Genomic DNA, 19,686 nt, shown 5'->3' with positions numbered 1-19,686 from the left:
TATATTTTTCAAAACAAAAGAAAATTTTATATCTAGGACAAAGTTGATTATTGTTAGGATAAGGAGTTCACTCATTGAATCCTAAATTTCTTCTTACTCAATAGAATTTTGGACTTTTCACACAATTTTCTAAAAAGCTGGTACAGTCATAACAGGCAGCAGTAACATGTGAATGTGACACAAATCTGATTCCATCTTATCCTTGACCCACAGGGATCAGGAATAGTTTGTTTCTTTACTGCTGGCTCTTGCATTGCTTGTCTTCTTGTAATTTGTTCCTGCATGGTCTGTTCTTTTTTGCTCCATGCTGTCTTATGGTTTTAGCCAGTTGCCAGGGGTATTATAGTAAGCACAATGAAAATAATTCTCAGGAATTTTAACTTTCTGCCTGTCTCAAGGCCCCTTGGGTTGCAGCCAAGGGCCGAGATGTCCATCTTCTCGGTAGCAAAGTTTTTATCCTGGAATTTGTTTCTTTTTGATACGCTTGGCCTCATAAGGTTCGTATGAACTATTTTAACTTTTTTTTTTTTTGTTCCAAAGATGGCACAAAGTATTCGTAGTTCTGCAGCACTGCCTTATCTTTCTCCTTAGATTGATCAGCTATTTTTCCTAATCCACTAAAGCTCCGGAGATATGCCAACTACAAGATTTGTTTTCACATAACTTGTCCCAATAGCATTCCAAAAAAATTACTAAAAATTTTTTTTTTTTTTTAAAGTTAGCTGTTTACATACACAACTTAAACAAACCAATTATCTTTTTTTTTTCTCACTCTAGTTACTCTTTACTACAAATTAAAACAATAGGTACAAATAACACAAATTTATGGACAACGCTTTAAGCCATGGTTAGTACTTTCCCAGTGTGTTAATTATGTTTTTGACCCTCTTAATAACAGGTGTTACCAGTCTTTTTTTCTGGAGTTGTAGTTCTTCAAATAAATCAGTTCATGTTTGTTGGAGGCTCTTGGAGAAATTTTTCAATCCTCCTGGGCTGTTTTCATTGATCAACGAGGTGTCTGATTCTTTCCCATCAGCGCTGTTCTGCCTTCAGGTTCAATGAGGTTGCAGTTGGCAGCTAATTCAGGATGTCCAGACTTTGATAATGCACCTTTTAAAACAACTTTAAACTGGTATTTCAAACAGCAGTAAAATAATATTTTTTTCACTGCACATACAAAAATCACATTCTCCCTTGGTCCCAAAGTACAGTGGTTCTATTCTAACTCTATATGGACTGTAGCTTTTGGCACCCAGTACTCTCCTTAGTTTCATTTGATTTATTACATTTTTTTTTGAGTATTTTTTTTTTTTTTTTTTTTAATAAAATTTTACAAAAATGGTCACAAAGTGCTCTCGTGCCCCAGTGAATCCCCCCATGTGAGCTGTCTGGGATCTGTTGGGCCAAAAGTCCTGGCACCGCTCTTTTACTATTGGGCAGAAAAATTCATCCTTTTTTCAGGGTTACCCCCAGCTTCTTCACAGCCTCCAATTCTGCCAAGGAAAAGCATGTTGCCCCACCCTGTGCTTTTGCTTCCCCAAAAGCCACACTCACACTGCCGTTTTCTCCTAGGGCTCCCCCCCTGCTTTATTATCAGCCAAATTGTTTCTTTTTATTTTATGATGCTTGTATCTTTAAATAGTCTGTTCAGTTGGTGTTGAATATTGAATTCTGCAGCTTTAAGACTGATTCCAGGAGTGAAAGAGGAGAGAAAAAGTGCAGAATTAGTTATCAGAAACTACACTGACTCCCCCGCATTCCTGCTCACAGACCTAGTTGTCTGCAGTGGACAGCGGGAGAGAACTCTCTTTTGCTTTTTGGTTAGGTTTTTTTTTTTTCTTCTTCTTCTTAACCAATTAAAGTAAAAAAATTCCCTGGAGTGTGTTTTTCTTCTTTTTTTCTTGAATTATTCAATTTTGCTCTGGACTGAAAACCCAAGAAAGCACTGGAAGCTCACACTGTAGCCCACCTAGCCTGGCCTGGGCCAAGGCATTTCCCAGCACTGAAGGAACTGATACCAGACTAAGTAAGTTAAGCTGCAACTTACAAAAAAACCTTCTTTTGAATCTGTCATCTTTTTGAAACAATAAGAAGTTTTGTTGTTTAATATTGTTCATTTTTATACTGAAAAGTGTTTTGCCTGTTAAATAAATAGTTATTTTTCCCACTTCTGAGGAAATTTTTTTTTCTCTAACTAATTAAAAAAGAGATTGCTTAAATTTGTTTCCCAGAAAAATTCTATTCAAAAGTTTCTTTCTAAATTTACCTTAAACTAAAACAAAGTCCTTGTGTCTACTAAAAATATGATTTCTTCATTTTGAGAATCTACTTTCAGCTTTATCAAGGGGTCTTCTGGTATTTTGGTTCATATTAAATAAATGAGCCTCTGACCCCCCCTTTAGTTTTCTTGAATTAATATTTTTTTGTGTGTATGTCCTTTTTTTTTTTTTTTTTGACAAGAAAAGCACATAGGTCTTGTGTCCTCAGAAGCAGGACCTGATTTTTCTTTCTTATTTTTATTCTTTCCTGATAAATTCTTTGTGTTTGTGGCTGCTTGTATTTCTTGGATTGCTGTCATTAGAATCCTGGCTTTAATTTTTCTTTTCCTCATCTCTACGAACATACGCTTATTGTGCTTCCTTTAACAACTCCTGAAGCTCCTATCCTGCTAATTTTTCAATTTTTCTAACTTTTTCCTGATGTCCCCCCTCTAAGACTTAGCTACAAATTGTGTTTTCAAAAGGACCTGCCCTGCTGGTGTATCGGGGTCTATGCTTGAGTATAACTGCAAATCCTTTTTTTTTTAGTCTCTTTAACCATTCTGCCAGGCATTCATCTTTCTCTTGGTGCTCACTCAGAGATTTCCCTATATTTTGTCCTCTGGGCATTGCTTCCTGAATACTTTGGATAATCATTTACTTGAAATCTCTCATATTTTGCCTATGTTCTACCTCCTGATTATTACAATTTGGATCTGCCATAGGCCATTTCTGATCTCTTTGGTTTGGCTTCTAATGATCTCTATTCTAAGCCTGTATTCCTGACTATCTAATCATTTCTCTCTTCCACTGTAAACAAGATTTCTAAAATAGACTGCAATTCCACTCAGGTGTAAATATTCAGTCCTAATAACTGATCTAGTTTCTTTGCTACCTCAATATGATCTTCTGGCATCCTGCCCATCTCTTTCTTAAATTTCCTAACGTCCCTAGTATTCAGGGGAACACTCATGTAACCAATAGGTCCCTGTCCTGGGGCCAGATTTGCCATTGGAACCTCTCTAAGAGGGTATAATCTATCTTCCCTTCCTGCTTCCTCGCCCTCTTTGTCACTTTCTTCCTCTTGTTCCCTTCTGCCTCTAGTTCTGTGTGCTACTGGCTCGACTTGAATAGGGGGTGCATCGGGGACCAAGGGCTGGACAGGCTGAACAGGCTGGACAGGCTGTCTGTATGGGGGTGGGAGGTGATCTAACGGGTCCCATGGCTTTAGCCAGTCCCTTCTTGCTGCCCGTCCTTTAGTTTGCAAAGGGTATAACGAATAACCTTTTTTTTCTTGCCTTTGAACTATAAATTTACCCCTCACACACTTTTTGGAAGCCACAAAGCAGCATATTCACTTTCTTCTTAATTAAAACGTTGTTTTGAACTCATATATAGATTTAAAACCTGACAAATCTAATCCTCAAATGATTTAAACTCTGGTCAGTACAAATTATTTGCACAAATCTTTTCTTTTGTCCACTCAAACATACAGTACTGTATAATTTTCTGCTTACTTTTTCTCTTTGGGATTCCCTTGTACTTTAGTATTGTAACACTATCCTCAGGGGGCTGTCCTGAGGAATCTCGCTCCCCTTCTGGGAAACCCCCCTCTCGGTTCCCAGGCACACCGGGTTCTCGTGAACTATTCTCATAATTCACAACCCCTGGGTCAGAGATTTTACTTTTCCTCTGACCCATCTCTGGCGGCAACATTTCCCTTGCTCTCTCTCATTCGTTCTGTGGTTCAACTCCTTCGCTTAATATACCAATCTCACTTCTTTTGCCAACCACTTGTTTCACACCTAATTCCTTCTTTTCCTTTTATTCTCTCCCCAACCTCTCTTTCTGACTATTTTCCACAATCCTTTCTTAATCACGTACTGAAACTTCCATCTATTATCCTCCCAACAGATAGTTGAACCTGACTCATTCACTCCCTTCTTAAATCACTTCTTCCGAGCATCAGCTCCCTTCTCAAAGACTTTTCTCGTGAGTTCTCGGGCTGGGACTTTCCCTCCCAGTCCCTCCCGGGGTATTCACTCGCTCTCCCCTTTCAGACATTCCTCACTCACACACAAGCACACAGCCGCCCCCTTTACCCAACCCCATGGTACTCACACAGCCCATTTTCGCACAGGGTTCATGTGCACAAGACGTTTTACGGGCACCTTTCCCTTTCTGCCGGCGTTCTCACGGGAGCCTTCTTCTTCTGGCGCGCCTCTTTGTAGCGAGCTTCTTTTGCTTATGCTTTATTCTAATTTGGAACTCCTTTTCCAAGAGAGCCTGGTCTAGCCTTGGGACCACCTTAACAACTGGTGGGGAGCTCCTTCCCAAAACTAGCCACTCTTCACTTGGACTGGAGTTCCCGGATTTCGGCACCAAATTGTTATGAATGGTTTTCTATTTTTCCAATTAAACAAACAACAAAGATTAAAAGTAACAACAAATTTTTAATAGTAACAATTATAAATGAATACAATCAGAAGTATTAAAGATGATTACAAAAATTACTGAAACTAAATACCATCCAAGTAAAGTATTACAATTGTATAATTTGGGATGGATACAATTTGAGAGTGTTTTAGTATAATTGAGGTTCGTATAAAGCATAAGCAAAACCGACCGGGGGTACGGGGAGGGGCCTGCCCTTCCTCTCGTACCAAAGCATCCAGGCTAACAATCCCACTTATATACTGTAGGCTACAGAAGTTTCTAGAAAGCTCCTCCTAGTTTCTATTCCTAAAATCTACGTAACTATACTGCACGGCGCATGCTCTACTAATACTCTATCCTTTTGAGGGTCTTATTTCCGGTGAAGGCTCATCATCTTCATCAGTGACCGAGGTGTGACCTGCAGGTAGCGCAGGTGCTCTGTGTGACTGAGCAGATGTTTTCCATAACATGACTCTAATTAAGTCCCATGCTTGGAATCATTCCATTTTTGCCCATTTCAAGGTTGAAGCTCTATTTCTAGATGCTGCTTATCAGACCTCCGTCCTTCTACTATTCTTATCTGACTTTCTTCTAACCTCCTTCTTCGACTCCCAACATCTGGAAGATGTCTTTTATCCTGTCTCACCCATCTCCCCCCCTTTCACTCGGTAACAATGGTCTTCTATTGATCTAAATACAATTTTGCTAATATAGTTACAATTTAATTAGCACGAATCACATTGATCACACCCTCAAACCAGCTTTCCCTCACCCCTCTCTCCTTCCAACTGCACCTCCAACCCGGCAGTGCACGGTTGGAGAAACGACGCTCACTTTGTAAAATTTTAAAGGTTTATTAAATCTTAGCAAAAAATATACATCAAAAGACTGAATAAGGAGAAAAATCAGCGCTGGGAGCACAGGACTAAAGCAGCAGACCCGGGTCTGATTTGGGGGCCCAGCGTGGTCCCCGGGCCGCCCCCGCCCCCCCCCCGATCTCGGCCAACGGGTGCGAGCGGCGCGGCCCCGCTGCTGAGCACTGACCCCGCCCCGGGGGCCGCCGGGACCCCCCCGGAAAAAACCCGCACCTGCACCCCCCCTTCAGTCCCTCCGACCTTCCCAGTCCTGGGGGAAAAGGGAGAAATTGGAAGACGTGGGGCGGAATCACCCGGAGACCCCCGGGGTGAGGAGGGGGGGGTTGGGCTCGCGGTGAGTGGGGGGTCCCGCGCGAGGATTTCGGGGGGGTTCGCTCGAGGAATTTTGGGGGTCCTCGTGTAAAGGATTCCTCTCGTGCCACCGTCTCCTCGTGCCACCCAGACCAGTTTAGGGAGCTCTTTGTGTCACCCAGAGGAATTTCGGGCTCTTCGTGTCACTGAGAGCCCCGCGAGAGTCACCAAGAGCTCCTCGAGTGCCACCAGGAGGAACGGGGAGATTCCTCGTGTCACCCAGAGCCCTGCGAGTCACACCGAGAGCCCTGTGTTACCAGATGCCCCCAGCTCCTTGTGCCACCCGGAGCCCCTGAGTATCACCAGCCCCATGCCAGGGTCCCCAGTGTCACCGGGGTCTCTCTCTGTGTCACACACCAGGAACCGACCCCCCCTCCGAGCACCAGGACCCCCGAATTTAACCGTCCTCGTGCACCGGGACCCCCTCAGGACCCTCGAGTTTCCTCTCTCCCCTCCTCGTGCACCGGCATCTCCGGACCGCCCCCCCTTTCCTGAGGAATCGCCGGAGACCCCCTCCATCAATCACCGGGCACCGGGACCACCAGAGGACCTCCCCCATCAATCAGCACCGTCACCGTGCACCGGGACTCCCCCCCCCCCCCCATCGAGCAGTGACACCCCCTCATCGTGCACCGGGACCGCCGGACCCCCCCTCAAACATCGCCAGCCTCGAGCACCGAGATCACCGGAGACCCCTCCATGAGTCACCGGGACCCCCCCGTCATGCACCAGGACCACCGGAGACCTCCCCAGGAATCACCGGACACCCCCTCACGAATCACCGGGCACCGGGACGCCCCCTCGGGCACCGGGACTGGACCCCCCCCTCGTGTACCGACCACCCTCCGGTGCACAGGGCCCGGACCCCCCTTTGTGCCCCCCCTGCCCATCCCGGGGATTCCGCCCCTCCCCTTTGACTTCCCCCGGGAACAGGAGCGGGAATGGGGGGGGGGGGGGGGGGCGTGCGCTGGGGGGGCACCGGGGTGTCCCCAGCACCGGGGGGCGTCCCTTGGGGCTCGCTCCTTTCCCCCCTCTCCTCCGGTTATCACCAGGGACCCCCCCAATTTACCGGGGCTCCCCCTATTCACTGTCCCCCCGTTCACCGACCGCCCCAAAGCGCTGGGACCCCCCGGATACTTGGGACCACCCCAGCGCGCCAGGACCCCCCCCCACTCACCGCCCCTCCCCCATCCATGGGACCCCCCCCCCACTCACCGCTCCCCCCCCGTCACCAGGACCCCAAAATCCATGGGACTCCCCCCACACTCATCAAGACTCCCCCCAAATCCATGGGACCCCTCCCTCCCCCCCACTCACCACCCCCTTCTCAGCACTCCCCGGGCCCTCCCCATTGATCGAACGCCCCCATGGCCCCCCCAGCCCCTCGCCCTCGCATTGGGCCCCCCCGGGGCCGAGGCAGAGCCCTCCCTGAGGGACACCCCTCATCCCCGGCCTGCAGCCGCCCATGGAGCCGCTGACCACAACTCCCTGCCTGCGTCCATCCGGCCAATTCCTCTGGCCCCGCACAGCCCAGCCTGCAAAGCCAGCACCTGCTGGGCACCTGCTCCATGCCACTTCCAGGGGCTTGGGCTGCTGAAGGGCTGCTGGGCTGGGCCCTTTGTGACACAGGGCCGTTCTATCGGGTTCCTGGGTGCTGTTGGCCATTCTGTTGTCCTGGTGACATGGCACAGCCCCGCCCTGCAGGGGTATATACGGGGCACAGGGCCCTGCGCTGCCCAGTGCCAGGAGTGCCACTGGCTCAGGAGGAAGCAGCTCCTGGGATCTCTGTGCTCCAGACGACGTCACACATGGAGGAGGAAAAGGTGAACCCTGTTATAAATGAGAGACAAAAGTCTCGATATTCAGCAAAATTTAGATTGCTTTATTTGATATAGAAAGAGCAAGCAGCGCTGGGGAACGTGAGGGGTCACCGCCCACTCCACGCTCCACCCAACCTTGGTTTGCAGCCTCTTCTTATACTGTGGGTTCTCGTTGTAATCAATAATTTTTGGATTTTTGTTGTCATAAGCAGTGGTGGTTGAATAAACATCCTTACACAACTTCACAAAGCCTTTGGGTGATAATCAGTCACAGATAGCCATCTGGTCCTTGTAGATAAGCACCAGAGAAGTTCTGGAAGTCTGGTCCTTGAGATAGGCAGTATTGATCAGACAAAGGGAGGAAGGGCTATTGGGAAGTCTGATTTTGCAAGCTGGTAGCCGATACAACTTATTTGGAAAACAGAACATAATATAACATTACATGAAATAATATACCATAACAAGGTGATTTTAAACAGCATGATTTTATCATATAATTTCCTTTATCTAGTGTCCATGCTTCACTTCAGAGCTTAGTATTCTGGTTTATACAAACCCCAATGCTTTTGTGATTAACACGAATCTTTTATCAATTATCACAATTTCCCCACTTCTTTTTTGTTTTTTTATCCCATTGATTCGTGTTCTGGCTTCAAATTTTGTCAGTACCTCTTGTACTAGATTTAATTCATTTACTATCATTAATTTTTTTGCCTTCTCAGGTTCTCTTGGTATTGTAGCAACTTGCATTCCTTGAACCACTGACTGGATTAGTCGAATGAAGCGTGGAACAAGACAAAGGATGAACAGTAGTCCTAATAATGCACATGTTAACAGAAACCCTAATTTCTTCCACCAAGCTCCCCCCCAACAGGTTATTCCAACTATCATTAAGCATAGAGTTCCAGGTTTGTACAGGCACATGGGCTATTCGTTTTATTTCTTCTGCAATTTTAGTCATTACTTCACTATTATAATAAATTTCTAAGCAGCATTCAGAATTATTAAACTTCCCACACACTCCCCCTCGATATTTCTGTTTGATTTCACTGTAACAACTGCTCTGGCCCTAATCCTCCCCCACCTCCATGGCCATTGTTCAGTCATCTGCATTCCTCTACAGATCCAACAGTGAGTTAAGTTCAGTAGTAATTTCTTTCATTAATTCTACAAATAAATTTTTCCCAAGGTGGGTAAGTCCCGTTCGCTGAGTTGTTGTTTTATTTTCTCATACAAGTTAAAACTTTCTCCACGGTTTGTCCTTGTTCCTTTGAACATTTTAGTTATAATATTTTTTTTAATCAATTCCTCCTTGTAGTGATCTTGCACTCCTCCCTGATCTGAATATCCCCACATACCTTCTTTTGGGAAGCAGAGGTGTGTCTCTCCTACTGGGCAACTTTGGTATGCCCATGGAGCCCACCCTCCTTTTCCCAAATTGGTGGCTACCCAATTTTTTCCATAATAGTGCATAATGTGTTTATTACAGCAGGCCGAATTGATGTGTGTGTGGAAGGCAAGGGTGGATACCGTGCATCCCCGTACCCAATTGTCTGGTGACACTTGGAACAAGCATCAGCATTATTTCCTTTTATCATCATTAGCAATGGGATGACTCCCATGACCATTTTCATCCCTCTGCCTCCCTCAAGGCCTACGGGGTTGCTGCCAGTAGCCAAGGTTTGTTTCATCTTCTCAGCAGCAGGGAATATGTCCTGGGCTCTCCCACTTTGTCTTTCTCTTTTGGTAGTGTTTCTTAATTTTGTCCCAGCTTTTAGCTTTAACATTTCAGAACGAGGTACAGCAGTAACAGCACAGTATACACAACCCTTCTGACACTTTCTTGTCAATACCTCTGTTCTGGTTTTCCTTCTTTTTTTTTTTTTTTTTCCTTATTCCTCCCACCAGTCATGATCATCAATTTCGATTTCTCCTTGTGCTGATAGGGTATTAATACTGTAATAGTTTCCTTATATTCTTTTTTTATACACTGGACACATAATGTGAATGGGGGATGCCCACCATAGGAATAACACCACCACAACTCAGTACAATATGGACACCTTTTCTTGATGAACAGACTACACCCGGGTTTGGGGCAGGTGACTTTCAGTCCTGATTAGGAGACCTTCGAGACGAATTGATCCGATATTGACATCAAGTCTTCCGAATTCGCCCTTTGAGGTCTCCAGGCTCAGATGTCACTGCCCAACCTGCAGTAGGAGGGGTTACAGGACCCTTGACTCTACTCACATGTGTCCATCCCTTTTCAGCTGTCCTCACAGCTGTTTCAGTCGTTAACAGAACTAAATATGGTCCTTCCCATTTTGGAGCTAGATTTTCTTCTTTCCATACTTTAATTAACACATGTTGTTCTGGCTTAATTTTATGTATGGCAAATCCTAGAGAGACAGTTTGAGCTAAAATTCCCTTCTCTCTTAATTCTTCTAAGTTTTTGCTGATTGTTGTTATGTAATTCTGAAGAGAAGGGTCCTGAACTAAGGTCGGATCAAGGTGTACTCCTTTAGGGTCAGGCATACCATACAGCATTTCATATGGTGAAATCCCTGTTTTTGAATTTGGCATTGTTCGTATATTAGACAGGGCTAGTGGGAGGCACTTTGTCCATGGCATTTTAGTCTCAATCATTAATTTTGACAGCTGTTGTTTTAATGTTTGATTCATCCTTTCAACCCTGCCAGAACTCTGAGGGTGCCAAGGTGTGTGATACTCCCAGCTGATGCCCAGTGCCGGGGTCAGTGACTGCAGCACCTTTGATGTAAAGTGCGTCCCCTGCTCTGAGTCTATGGCTCGAACCAGGCCATACCTTGGGATTATGTGTTCCAACAATATTTTGGCTACCACTTGTGATGTGGCTCTAGCTGCAGGGTATGCCTCTACCCAGTGGGTTAACTGGTTACTATTACTAGTAAATATTTCCATCTTCCTATTTTTCATAATTCTGTAACATCTATTTGTATTCTTTCAATGGGTCTGTAAGCAAATTTCCGTTCTCCTGATGGACCTTGTAGCATAACTTTTTATTAATTTTCTGACAAGTTAAACAATCCTGAATGCTCCGTTTTGCAATATCAAAAATGGCAATGCATCAAAAAAAATTTAAATATTGGTCTTCTAGCACTCTGGTTCCAAAATGAGTTCATTGATGTAATTATTCAATAATTTGTCTGGCTTGGGTTTTGAGTAAAAATTCCCTGCCATCTGGTAAAACCTATTCATTCTTATACCGTTCTACCTTTAATTTATTTATCGCTTCTTTTCCGTGAGGACTAATGTCCTCACAATCACATTCTGAATTTTCTCCTGGTTCCCCATACAGGAATTGTCCAGGACTTTGAGCAGTTGCTGCTTTTAGCTCTAAGTCTGGGGAAGTGATTAGAATAGCTTCATATTTTAATATTCGGGCATCAGTTAACCATTTCTCAGCTTTTTGATTCAGAATTCCCCTCACATTATGGGGGTGTGGACCACTAGGGTCACCCCAAAGGTGACTTTTGAGGCTTCTTCAATTAAAAGTGCTGTGGCCACTGGGGCCTGGAGGCATGTGGGCCAACCCCAGCTGACAGGGTCGAGCAGTTTAGAATAAAATCCCACTGGCTTTCGACTGCCTGCCCATTCCTGGCTGAGTACCCCATGTGCTGTTTGATCAGAGGTGTTTACAAATAACTGAAATGGTCTCTCCAAGTCTGGGAGACTGAGTACAGGGGCTTGAATTCAAGCACGTCTGACCTTTTCAAAACTTTTGTCATCCTCCTCTGTCCATTTTAGGCGATTAGTGGTAAGTTTTTTATATAGAATTTTCACTTTCTCACTAAATCCCACTATTCATTGATGACTGTATCCCAGCAGTCCCAACATTTTCCTCACTTCTTTTTTAGTCTTTGGAGTCCTAGGCTTAGTATTCCAGAGACTTTGTTAGGATCCAATTTCTTTTTCCCTTTACTTAACCAATGTCCTAAATATTCTACTTCTGGTTCTGTGAATTGCAATTTAGCTTTGCATACCTTCAAACCCCGTTGTCCCAAAAAGTTTCAAAGTCATATAGTCCCATTTCTAGTAGACTTCTGGTCTTTTTTCTGCAATTAATAGATCGTCTACATATTGTAACCATTTCACCCCTTCTAGTAGCTCAAAAGATTGCATCAGTTCTTCTAGGCCTTGTCCAAAGACATTGGGGGATTCTGTAAAGCCCTGAGGCAATACTGTCCAACGCAGTTGTTGTTTCCTGCCTTTATCAGGATCTTCCCATTCAAAGGCAAAGCAATCTCTGCTACTTTCCTCTTACGGGCATGCCCAGAAGGCATCTTTTAGATCTATTACACTATACCAAGTGTAGTCAGGGGACAGCTGGCTTAAGAGAGTGTAAGGGTTTGCTACTACAGGAAATTTGGTAACAGTTCGCTGATTTATAGCCCTCAAATCCTGTACCAATCTGTAATTCCCGTCTGTCTTTTTGACAGGCAGAATAGGAGTATTATGTGGGGACATGCATGGTTCTGAAGCCTCTTGTGGCAAAAGGTTTTCTGTGACAGGCTGAAGGCCCGAGCTCCCTTCTACTGATATTGGATATTGACAAACTCGGATTGGCAAATCAGGATCAGTGATTGTCACTTTGTTGGGTTTCATTTTTAACTTCCCTATTTCCCCAGGGGTGTACCACACCTCAGGACATATTTGTTCCTCATGTTTTTGGTTAAGGCATAAATTTTAAGTTACCCTCGGGATACTTCAATTTTCAAATCCAATGCTATTATTTAATCCTTCCCCAATAAATTATTTTTTGTCTCTGACAGTAACAGCAGATCATTTAATCTAATTTGCTTTGGGCCTCAATTTATACATTTTTAATAACAAGGATCCGAAACGGCTTACCCGGCATTTTCTTAAGGGGGTCCCAGGTGGTTCTCAGAGGGCTCCGGGGGATCGCAGCGGGGATCCAGAGGGATCCAGAGGAATTCTGTGGAATTCCGACGTCCCCTCCCCCACCGCGCTCCCTCGGTTTCTTTCGTTTCCTCGTCCAAACCTGAGAGACTGAGATCTACCCGGCGACCGATGACGTCACTGAGATATCGGGCTGCCATTGGCGGAAAGGAAATATCGGCGCCAATGGCGTGGCCGGAGGCGGCTCTGGGGGCGGGGCCAGTGCTGGGGACTGGCCCGCAGCGGAGCAGCGCGATGGCTCCAGCGCTGGGTCTGGGGCTGCTCTTGGGGCTCCTGGGGCTCCTCTGGGATCCGGGGGACGCGACGAAAGGTGAGCGGGACCCCTGAAATCGCGACCACTCTGTACACCCTCCCACCGGTATCCCCATTTTGGGTCCTGTGACCCCCCCATCCCATTCCCTAGCACCAGGACCTCCCTGTACCCCCTCATCTGGCACCGGGACCCCGCTGAAACTCCATTGCTGAGGATCAGGATCCCTTTGAACCCCGAATCGCGGACCGGGAACCCCCCTGAACTTCCCATATCGGGCACCGCGACCCCCCAAACCTTCATTCCCGGGTACGGGAAACCCCTCCATGGCCCATTTTGGGTCCTGTGACCCCCCCCCCCAAGCCCTTCCTCGGCGCTAGGATCCCCTGTACCCCCATTTCTGGGCACGGGGACTCCGTTGAGCACCAATTTCCGGCCACCGGGACCCCCCTGTAGTCCCTTATCTGGCACCGGGACCACCCTGAACCCCCATTCCTGGGCACCCCTGAATCTCCATTTCCGGCCTTGGGACCCCCCTGCTCCTCCTTTTCCGGCATCCCACTTTTCCCAGACCGCAGATCCGCTTTTTTCCTTGACCTTTGGACCCCCCGGATCTCCCAGCTTTCCGTGTCCTCCCTGTTTTCCACTCCCGCCGCTTCCCGAAACGGAGTCCAAGAGGTCCCCGGCGTCCCAGGGGTCTCAGGGGGGTCGCAGCGGGGATCCAATGGGATCCAGATGAACTCCCTGGAATTCCCCCTTTCCCGCATCCCCTCCCCCACCGCTCTCCCTCGGTCTCTTTCCCGTCTCCCAGCCTGCGCCTCCGGGATCCGCTCGCCTCTCCCATCCCCAGACCCCCCTTTCCCGTGACCCAGGGACCCCCTGAACCCCCATTCCTGCCTTTCCCAGCTCCCAGACCCCGCTTTCCCGCAACACCCGGCACCCCTGGACCACTTTCCTGGGCACAGGGACATCCTGGATCCCCGATCCCTCCTCTCCCAGTCCCTTCCTTGACCTTGGACCCTTCCAAGGCTCTCTACATTCCGCTTCCTGCCCCCCCAGTCTCTGCGTCCCCTCAGTTTTCCACGCCCTGCTTGTCCTGTGGTAGGTCCCAGGGAGTCGGGGGGGGGCCTGGGGGGTCGTGGAGGGTCCCGGGGGGATTCTGGGCTCTGGGCACCCCCTGAATTTTTAATCCTGAGCACTGGTGCCCCCTGCCTTTCCTTATCCAATCCCCCCTGCACCCCCTTTCCCATCCATCCTGCCTTTCCTATTTCCAGACTCCCCCTTTCCTTGACCCTGAGACCCCCTGGACATTGATTCCTACTTTTCTCCGCCCCCCAGGCCTCCTTTCCCTCTGCATCAAGGACCCCTGAGCTCCCCATTCCAGCTGTCCCAGGTCTCCCCACCTTGTGACCCCTTTTTCCTTGGCTGGGGACCCCTGGACCCCCTTTCCTGGGCACAGGGATCTCCTGCAACCCCCATCCCATCTCTCCTAAACTTTGTATCCCCCTTTCCTGGGCACAGGGATACCCTGGAACCCCATCCCACCTCTCCCAGTTCTTGTATCTCCCTTTCCTTGGCACAGGGAGTCCCCTGAGCCCCCATTGCTGGACACTGGGGCCCCATGCACCCCATTCCCGGCTCTCCCAGTTCCTCTTTCATTGATCCATGACCCCCTCAACCCCCCCAAATCTCCGTGTCCCTCCAGTTCTCCACTCCCTGCGCTTCCTGTCTGTGGGGGTGTCGGAGCCCAGCCCGGGGATCCCCCAGTTCATGTCCATGGGGTACCTGGATGGGATCCCTTTCACACGCTATGACAGCGAGCGGGGCCGGATGGAGCCGCTGACACAGTGGATGAAGGATGGAGCCGATCCGGAATATTGGGATAGCCAGACCGAGTTCTATGAGAGGGGCCAGCACGTGACTGCTGGGAACCTGGAGACACTGCAGGACCGATACAACCAGAGCAGGGGTGAGTGGGGGGATCTGTGAGGCTGGGATGAGATTTATGGGATTTGGCTGTGGATTCACAGGGTGCCAAAGGGGCTGAGATGGGGATACATCCATTAAGCTGGTATGGGATATCTTGTGATCCATGGGTTGGGATGTGGATCCATGGGGCTGGGATGAGGCTCTGTGGGTCTCCATCAGACTCTGGGGCTCCATAGGGTTGGAATGGGGCTCTGTGGGGATAGGAGACAATTCCATGGGTCTCTGTGGGTACAATCCCTGCAGGTCTCCACACATTGTTGCGAGTTACCGGCTGTGATCTCCTGTCCGACGGGAGCGTCCGGGGATCCTACCGGAGTGGCTACGATGGGCAAGATTTCATCTCCTTTGACCTGGGATCTGGGAGATTTGTGACGGCCAACAGCGCTGCTGAGGTCACCAGGAGGTACTGGGAACATGAAAATTATGCTAAGAGTTTGACGAATACCCTGGAGCACGAATGTCCAGAATGGCTGCAGAAATATGTCGGATATGGGCAGAAGGAGCTGGACCACAAAGGTGGGAGCAGAATTCCTGTGGGAATGTGGGATTTGGGAATGGAGAACTTGGGAACATGGTAATTCCTGTGAGAATTCCATGTGCAGATCTTGCCCCCGTTCTATTCTAGTGGGAATTGCATGGGCAGGTCTCACCCCTGTCCCATTCGCATGGAATTCCATGGGCAGGTCTCATCCTCATCCCATTCCCATAGAATTCTGACACAGTTCCCCTTTGCCCACTCAAGCTAGGGTCACCCTGCTAGCTCCAAGACGAGCCTGTGCCGAGAGTGGCCTTTTCCCAGGATCCTGGGAACCCGAGATAAAGGTAGAGCTCCAAGCTCTTGCTGCGATGATACCGGTCCAAGGGAAGGAAAAGAGCGCAGGAGAGTCCTTTTGTAATTCCAGGATAGGATTTATTGGAGAGGGATAGAAAACCAACCACGGTCACGGAGGAGGAACCACAGAAGGCAGGGAACACAGACTTGCAGCAACTTAAATAGGGGCCCTCCCCCATGGGAGGGTACAATACAGCAACCAATCGCTACAGCTTAGGGGTGTAACATAAGGAGGGACTAAGTTTACATACAACCAATAGAGGAAAACATAGGCGGAGACTATAATGCAACATCGAATCATGTACCAAGAAGGGGATGACTGATACAGAACATGCTGGAAAGATAGGAGGGGCCAAGGGGGATTGACAGCCATGTGGGTTGGGGCTAGGGTGACGAGCAGGGAAGAATCTGGAATATAGGAGGGGTTCGGGGATGATGGACATGGGTAGAGGCAGGAAGGGGAGAATCATATCAAACTAGGGGTGTAACATAGGAGTGAACCATTGTAGAACTAAGTACAAACCAATTAACACAATATAAAACCAGGCACTATGACAATTCCATGGGCAGGTCTCACCCCCATCACGTTCCCATTGAATTCCATTGGCAGATCTCTCCCTCATCCCATTCTAAGGGGAATTCCATGGGCAGATCTCGCCCCCATCCCATTCCAGTGGGAATTCCAGGGGCAGATCTCACCCCCATCCCATTCCCATGGAATTCCATGGTTAGATCTTACCCCCATCCCATTCCCATGGAATTCCATGGATGTCTCTTACCATTATCCCATTCCAGAGCCCCCTGATGTCCATGTGTCTGGAAAAGAGGAACACAGGACACTGATCTTGTCCTGCCACGCGTACGGATTCTACCCCAGCTCCATCGCAGTCAACTGGATGAAGGGGGATGAAATCTGGGATCAGGAGACGGAGTGGGGCGGGATCGTTCCCAACAGCGACGGCACCTTCCACACCTGGGCCAGGATCGAGGCGCGGCCGGAGGAGCGGGAGCAGTACCGGTGCCGGGTGGAGCATCCCGGAATGTCGGGGCCCGGGATCTACGCTTGGGGTGAGGCTGGGAATGTGGAATGTGGGAATTGGGAATTTGGAATGCCCAAATGGGGATCCCCCTCCCCCTGCTCACCATCCCTCGTTTCCCAGAGCCAACATCTGGCAGGAATCTCACTGTGGTGGTCGCTGTGTCCATCATCACTGCCATCATCATCCTCATTGTCCTCATTGGATTTGTCATCTGGAAGCGCCAATCCGGTAACACACGGGATGGGGGCTGGGAAGGGGCATGGATCCACCTGGCACTGTTCTGGGAATCCTGTGCCACCAACGCTGATCCCACTGTTTTTCCACAGGGAAGAGGGACAGGAATGAATACAGCATGGCAGCCAGTGAGTACCAGTGGTGGATCCAGCTCTGGATCCCCTCTGTGCAGATCTCAGGATGGATCCTGGGGTTAATCCTGGTGTGTGATCCGTGCTAGAATCTCATGGATCTTCTCTTTCTGCAGGAAATTATGTGGGAACAACGGCTTGACCACAGGTATGGAGCGGGATGAGGGTGGGATTCCAGAGAGGGATCAGGGCAGGATTGGACTGATTGGGATCAGGGAGGGATTCTGGATCAGAGTAGGGGTCCAGAACAGGATCAGATGGAATTGTGGAGTGGGATCACAGCTGGATTCTGGAGCGGGATCAGGTGGGATGGATGGGGCAGGATTGGTGCAGGGTGGATGGGGCAGGATTTGTGTGAGATGGATGGGGCAGGATTGGTTGGAATTCCAGAGAGGGATTGGGACAGGATGGGTGGGGCGGGATTACGTGGAATGGATGGAACAGGATTGGTGTGGGATGGATGAAGTGGGATCAGGGAGGTGTTCCAGAGCAGGATCAGTTGGATGGATGGAGCAAGTTTGAGGCAGGATCAGGTGGAATTCCGGAGCAGCTCTCACTCTCCATGGGCTCCAGCCAGGTCCATCCTGTGGGATGGGGACAGGGACAGGGTGACACCGTGACCCTCTCTCATCCCGGCAGGAATCACTGCCTGAGCAATCCCCAGAGCTGGATCCAGCCCCTTCCTGTGGTAGTCGATTTGGCTGAGATGGACTGGGATTTAGCCCAAATTCCCTATAAAGAAAGCACAAATTTAAGACCTTGGGAGGCAGGCTGTTAAAAAGCAAGGCCTTAGACATGAGGTCTGGCCCCTGCCCTGCAGATGCAGAGGCTTTAGCCTAAAACCATGGGCTTTGTAAGGACATGTCAGGCATGCCTAGGCACGTCCCTAATTCTCATTTGTCTTTGGACCTTTGCCCTCGGGTATCCCTGTATATATCCCTCCCCCTGGTCTTTGGATGCAGCCTCTCAGATCACATGTTCACAAATGGATTAAAAGGATATCACAGGCACACCATCATTCCCATCCCACTTATTATTATTATTATTATTATTATTATTATTATTATTATTATTATTATTATTATTACTAGCCACGCTGTAACCCGGTCAGGCTGGTGAAGTTGTCACAAAGGGAAAAACCCCCATTGCATTACAACAGGCAGCCATATCAGATTCCACATGTTCCAGGTTAAATTCACATGAAGGGGAAACTGGATTTACAGAGATATCTAATGGCTTTAGGTTCCATGTTGCAGAAGCTCCAGAATTACATCCTGCTATCCAGACCCATAGGACTGGACACACCTGCACATCCCTTCCAGCCTGGACACTGGGTCTATGTGAAGTGGTGGGACAGTGATCATCTGCAAGCCAAGTGGAGAGGACCATTCCAAGTCCTGCTGACCACCCTCACCTCAGTCAAAGTTGCTGGCAAAGGACCTTGGATTCACTGCTCCAGAGTTAAGAAGGGTTCTGCTCCTGAAACAACTGAAAATACAGAGACTGATGCAGATAAAAATATGTTTTAAATTATTCCTCTTCTGTGCCTAAAGAACTGTTTGTAATAATCAGGATTCGTCTTTGCATGATAGCCAACTGTGCAAGACATTACTACTGTTAGATATTTACTGTTAGATATTTATATATTATTAGATATTTATCTGTTGTTAGATGTTTACTGTTGTTTGATATTTATCTATTAGATATTTATTTACTGTTAGATATTTACTGTTGTTACATATTTATCTATTTATTGGGGGTTAGGTTTCTTTTCTTTTGTTCCTTCTTACCTATAGAATTTTTCCCATGAATTGCTAGAAAATTCTAACTGCAGCTACTGGTTAGTGCTTTAGAAAACAAAAGGTTGGCCTGGCCCAGGTAAAAAGGAGGATGGGGGTGGGCAGCTACTCAAGGCTTTGGGTTTTGGAAGACACGTTTGGAGCTGCTCTTGCTCAAGGAGAGGAAGTCCCCATGACCCAGCACAGAGCTGCTGCTCCTTCTCCTCTGGGGTGAGCCTCTGCTCGTAAGAGCAGCCACTGACCTAAGGCCTTATTAACCCCTTCCTCACTAAAAGAGGCACCGATCACCCTCTGCTCACACCCAGCTGCCGCTGCCCGCTGCTCCTTCAGCGCTGCTCTGAGTTTCTCTGCGCTGAAGCCCCGCCCTGCCCTGCCCTGCTGGGACGTCCTGAGGTTCCAACTCCTGCCGAAAAATTGCCTGATACATCTCGTCCACCAGCCCAAGATCTTTTGTTCATTCCTGCTGTTCTAGCTTAGTGCTTTTCAGTCCGGCAGGGGCACTGGGATTGACTGCCCCAGAGCTTTGAGAAGCAAATCCTCTCCTCCATCCTTTCCCATCTCGGCCAGAAATGCTGTCACAGGCTCCCTGGTTCTGTTTGTTATTAATTCCATAGTTGTTGTTTTCTTGCCTTGTTATACATACCAGTAAGAAACTGTTATTCCTATCTCATATCTTCGATTAAAACCCCCTTAATTTCAAAATTATAAT

At 48.1% G+C, this 19,686-nt stretch overlaps 2 protein-coding genes across 7 annotated transcripts in view; one reads left to right on the top strand and one right to left on the bottom strand.

Moving 5' to 3' along the window:
• The window catches only part of LOC148218076 (uncharacterized), a 119,499-nt gene that overhangs the window by 14,050 nt on the left and 85,763 nt on the right, over positions 1–19,686 (bottom strand). The gene's annotated exons all lie outside the window — the stretch shown is intronic.
• LOC148218078 (class I histocompatibility antigen, F10 alpha chain-like) lies at positions 12,814–18,898 on the top strand. Of its 6 annotated transcripts, none has more exons than XM_088158165.1 (8): positions 12,814–13,012; positions 14,658–14,921; positions 15,185–15,457; positions 16,569–16,841; positions 16,934–17,041; positions 17,140–17,175; positions 17,295–17,326; positions 18,435–18,898. In XM_088158165.1, exons 1-7 carry the CDS (start codon positions 12,814–12,816, stop codon positions 17,318–17,320), a joined length of 1,179 nt encoding a protein of 392 aa, XP_088014291.1. In that variant the 3' UTR covers positions 17,321–17,326; positions 18,435–18,898. The 6 variants fall into 6 exon arrangements, with proteins under 6 accessions (XP_088014291.1, XP_088014290.1, XP_088014296.1 ...); XM_088158164.1 differs by having other exon boundaries at positions 18,421–18,898; XM_088158170.1 differs by having other exon boundaries at positions 12,909–13,012; positions 14,770–14,921.

Source organism: Sturnus vulgaris, unplaced genomic scaffold (assembly GCF_052056855.1).
Source record: "Sturnus vulgaris isolate bStuVul1 unplaced genomic scaffold, bStuVul1.hap1 Scaffold_195, whole genome shotgun sequence".
Classification (NCBI taxonomy): domain Eukaryota; kingdom Metazoa; phylum Chordata; class Aves; order Passeriformes; family Sturnidae; genus Sturnus; species Sturnus vulgaris.
The sequence above is the reverse complement of the archived record's forward strand: the minus strand, read 5'-3'. Positions and strand labels throughout refer to the sequence as shown.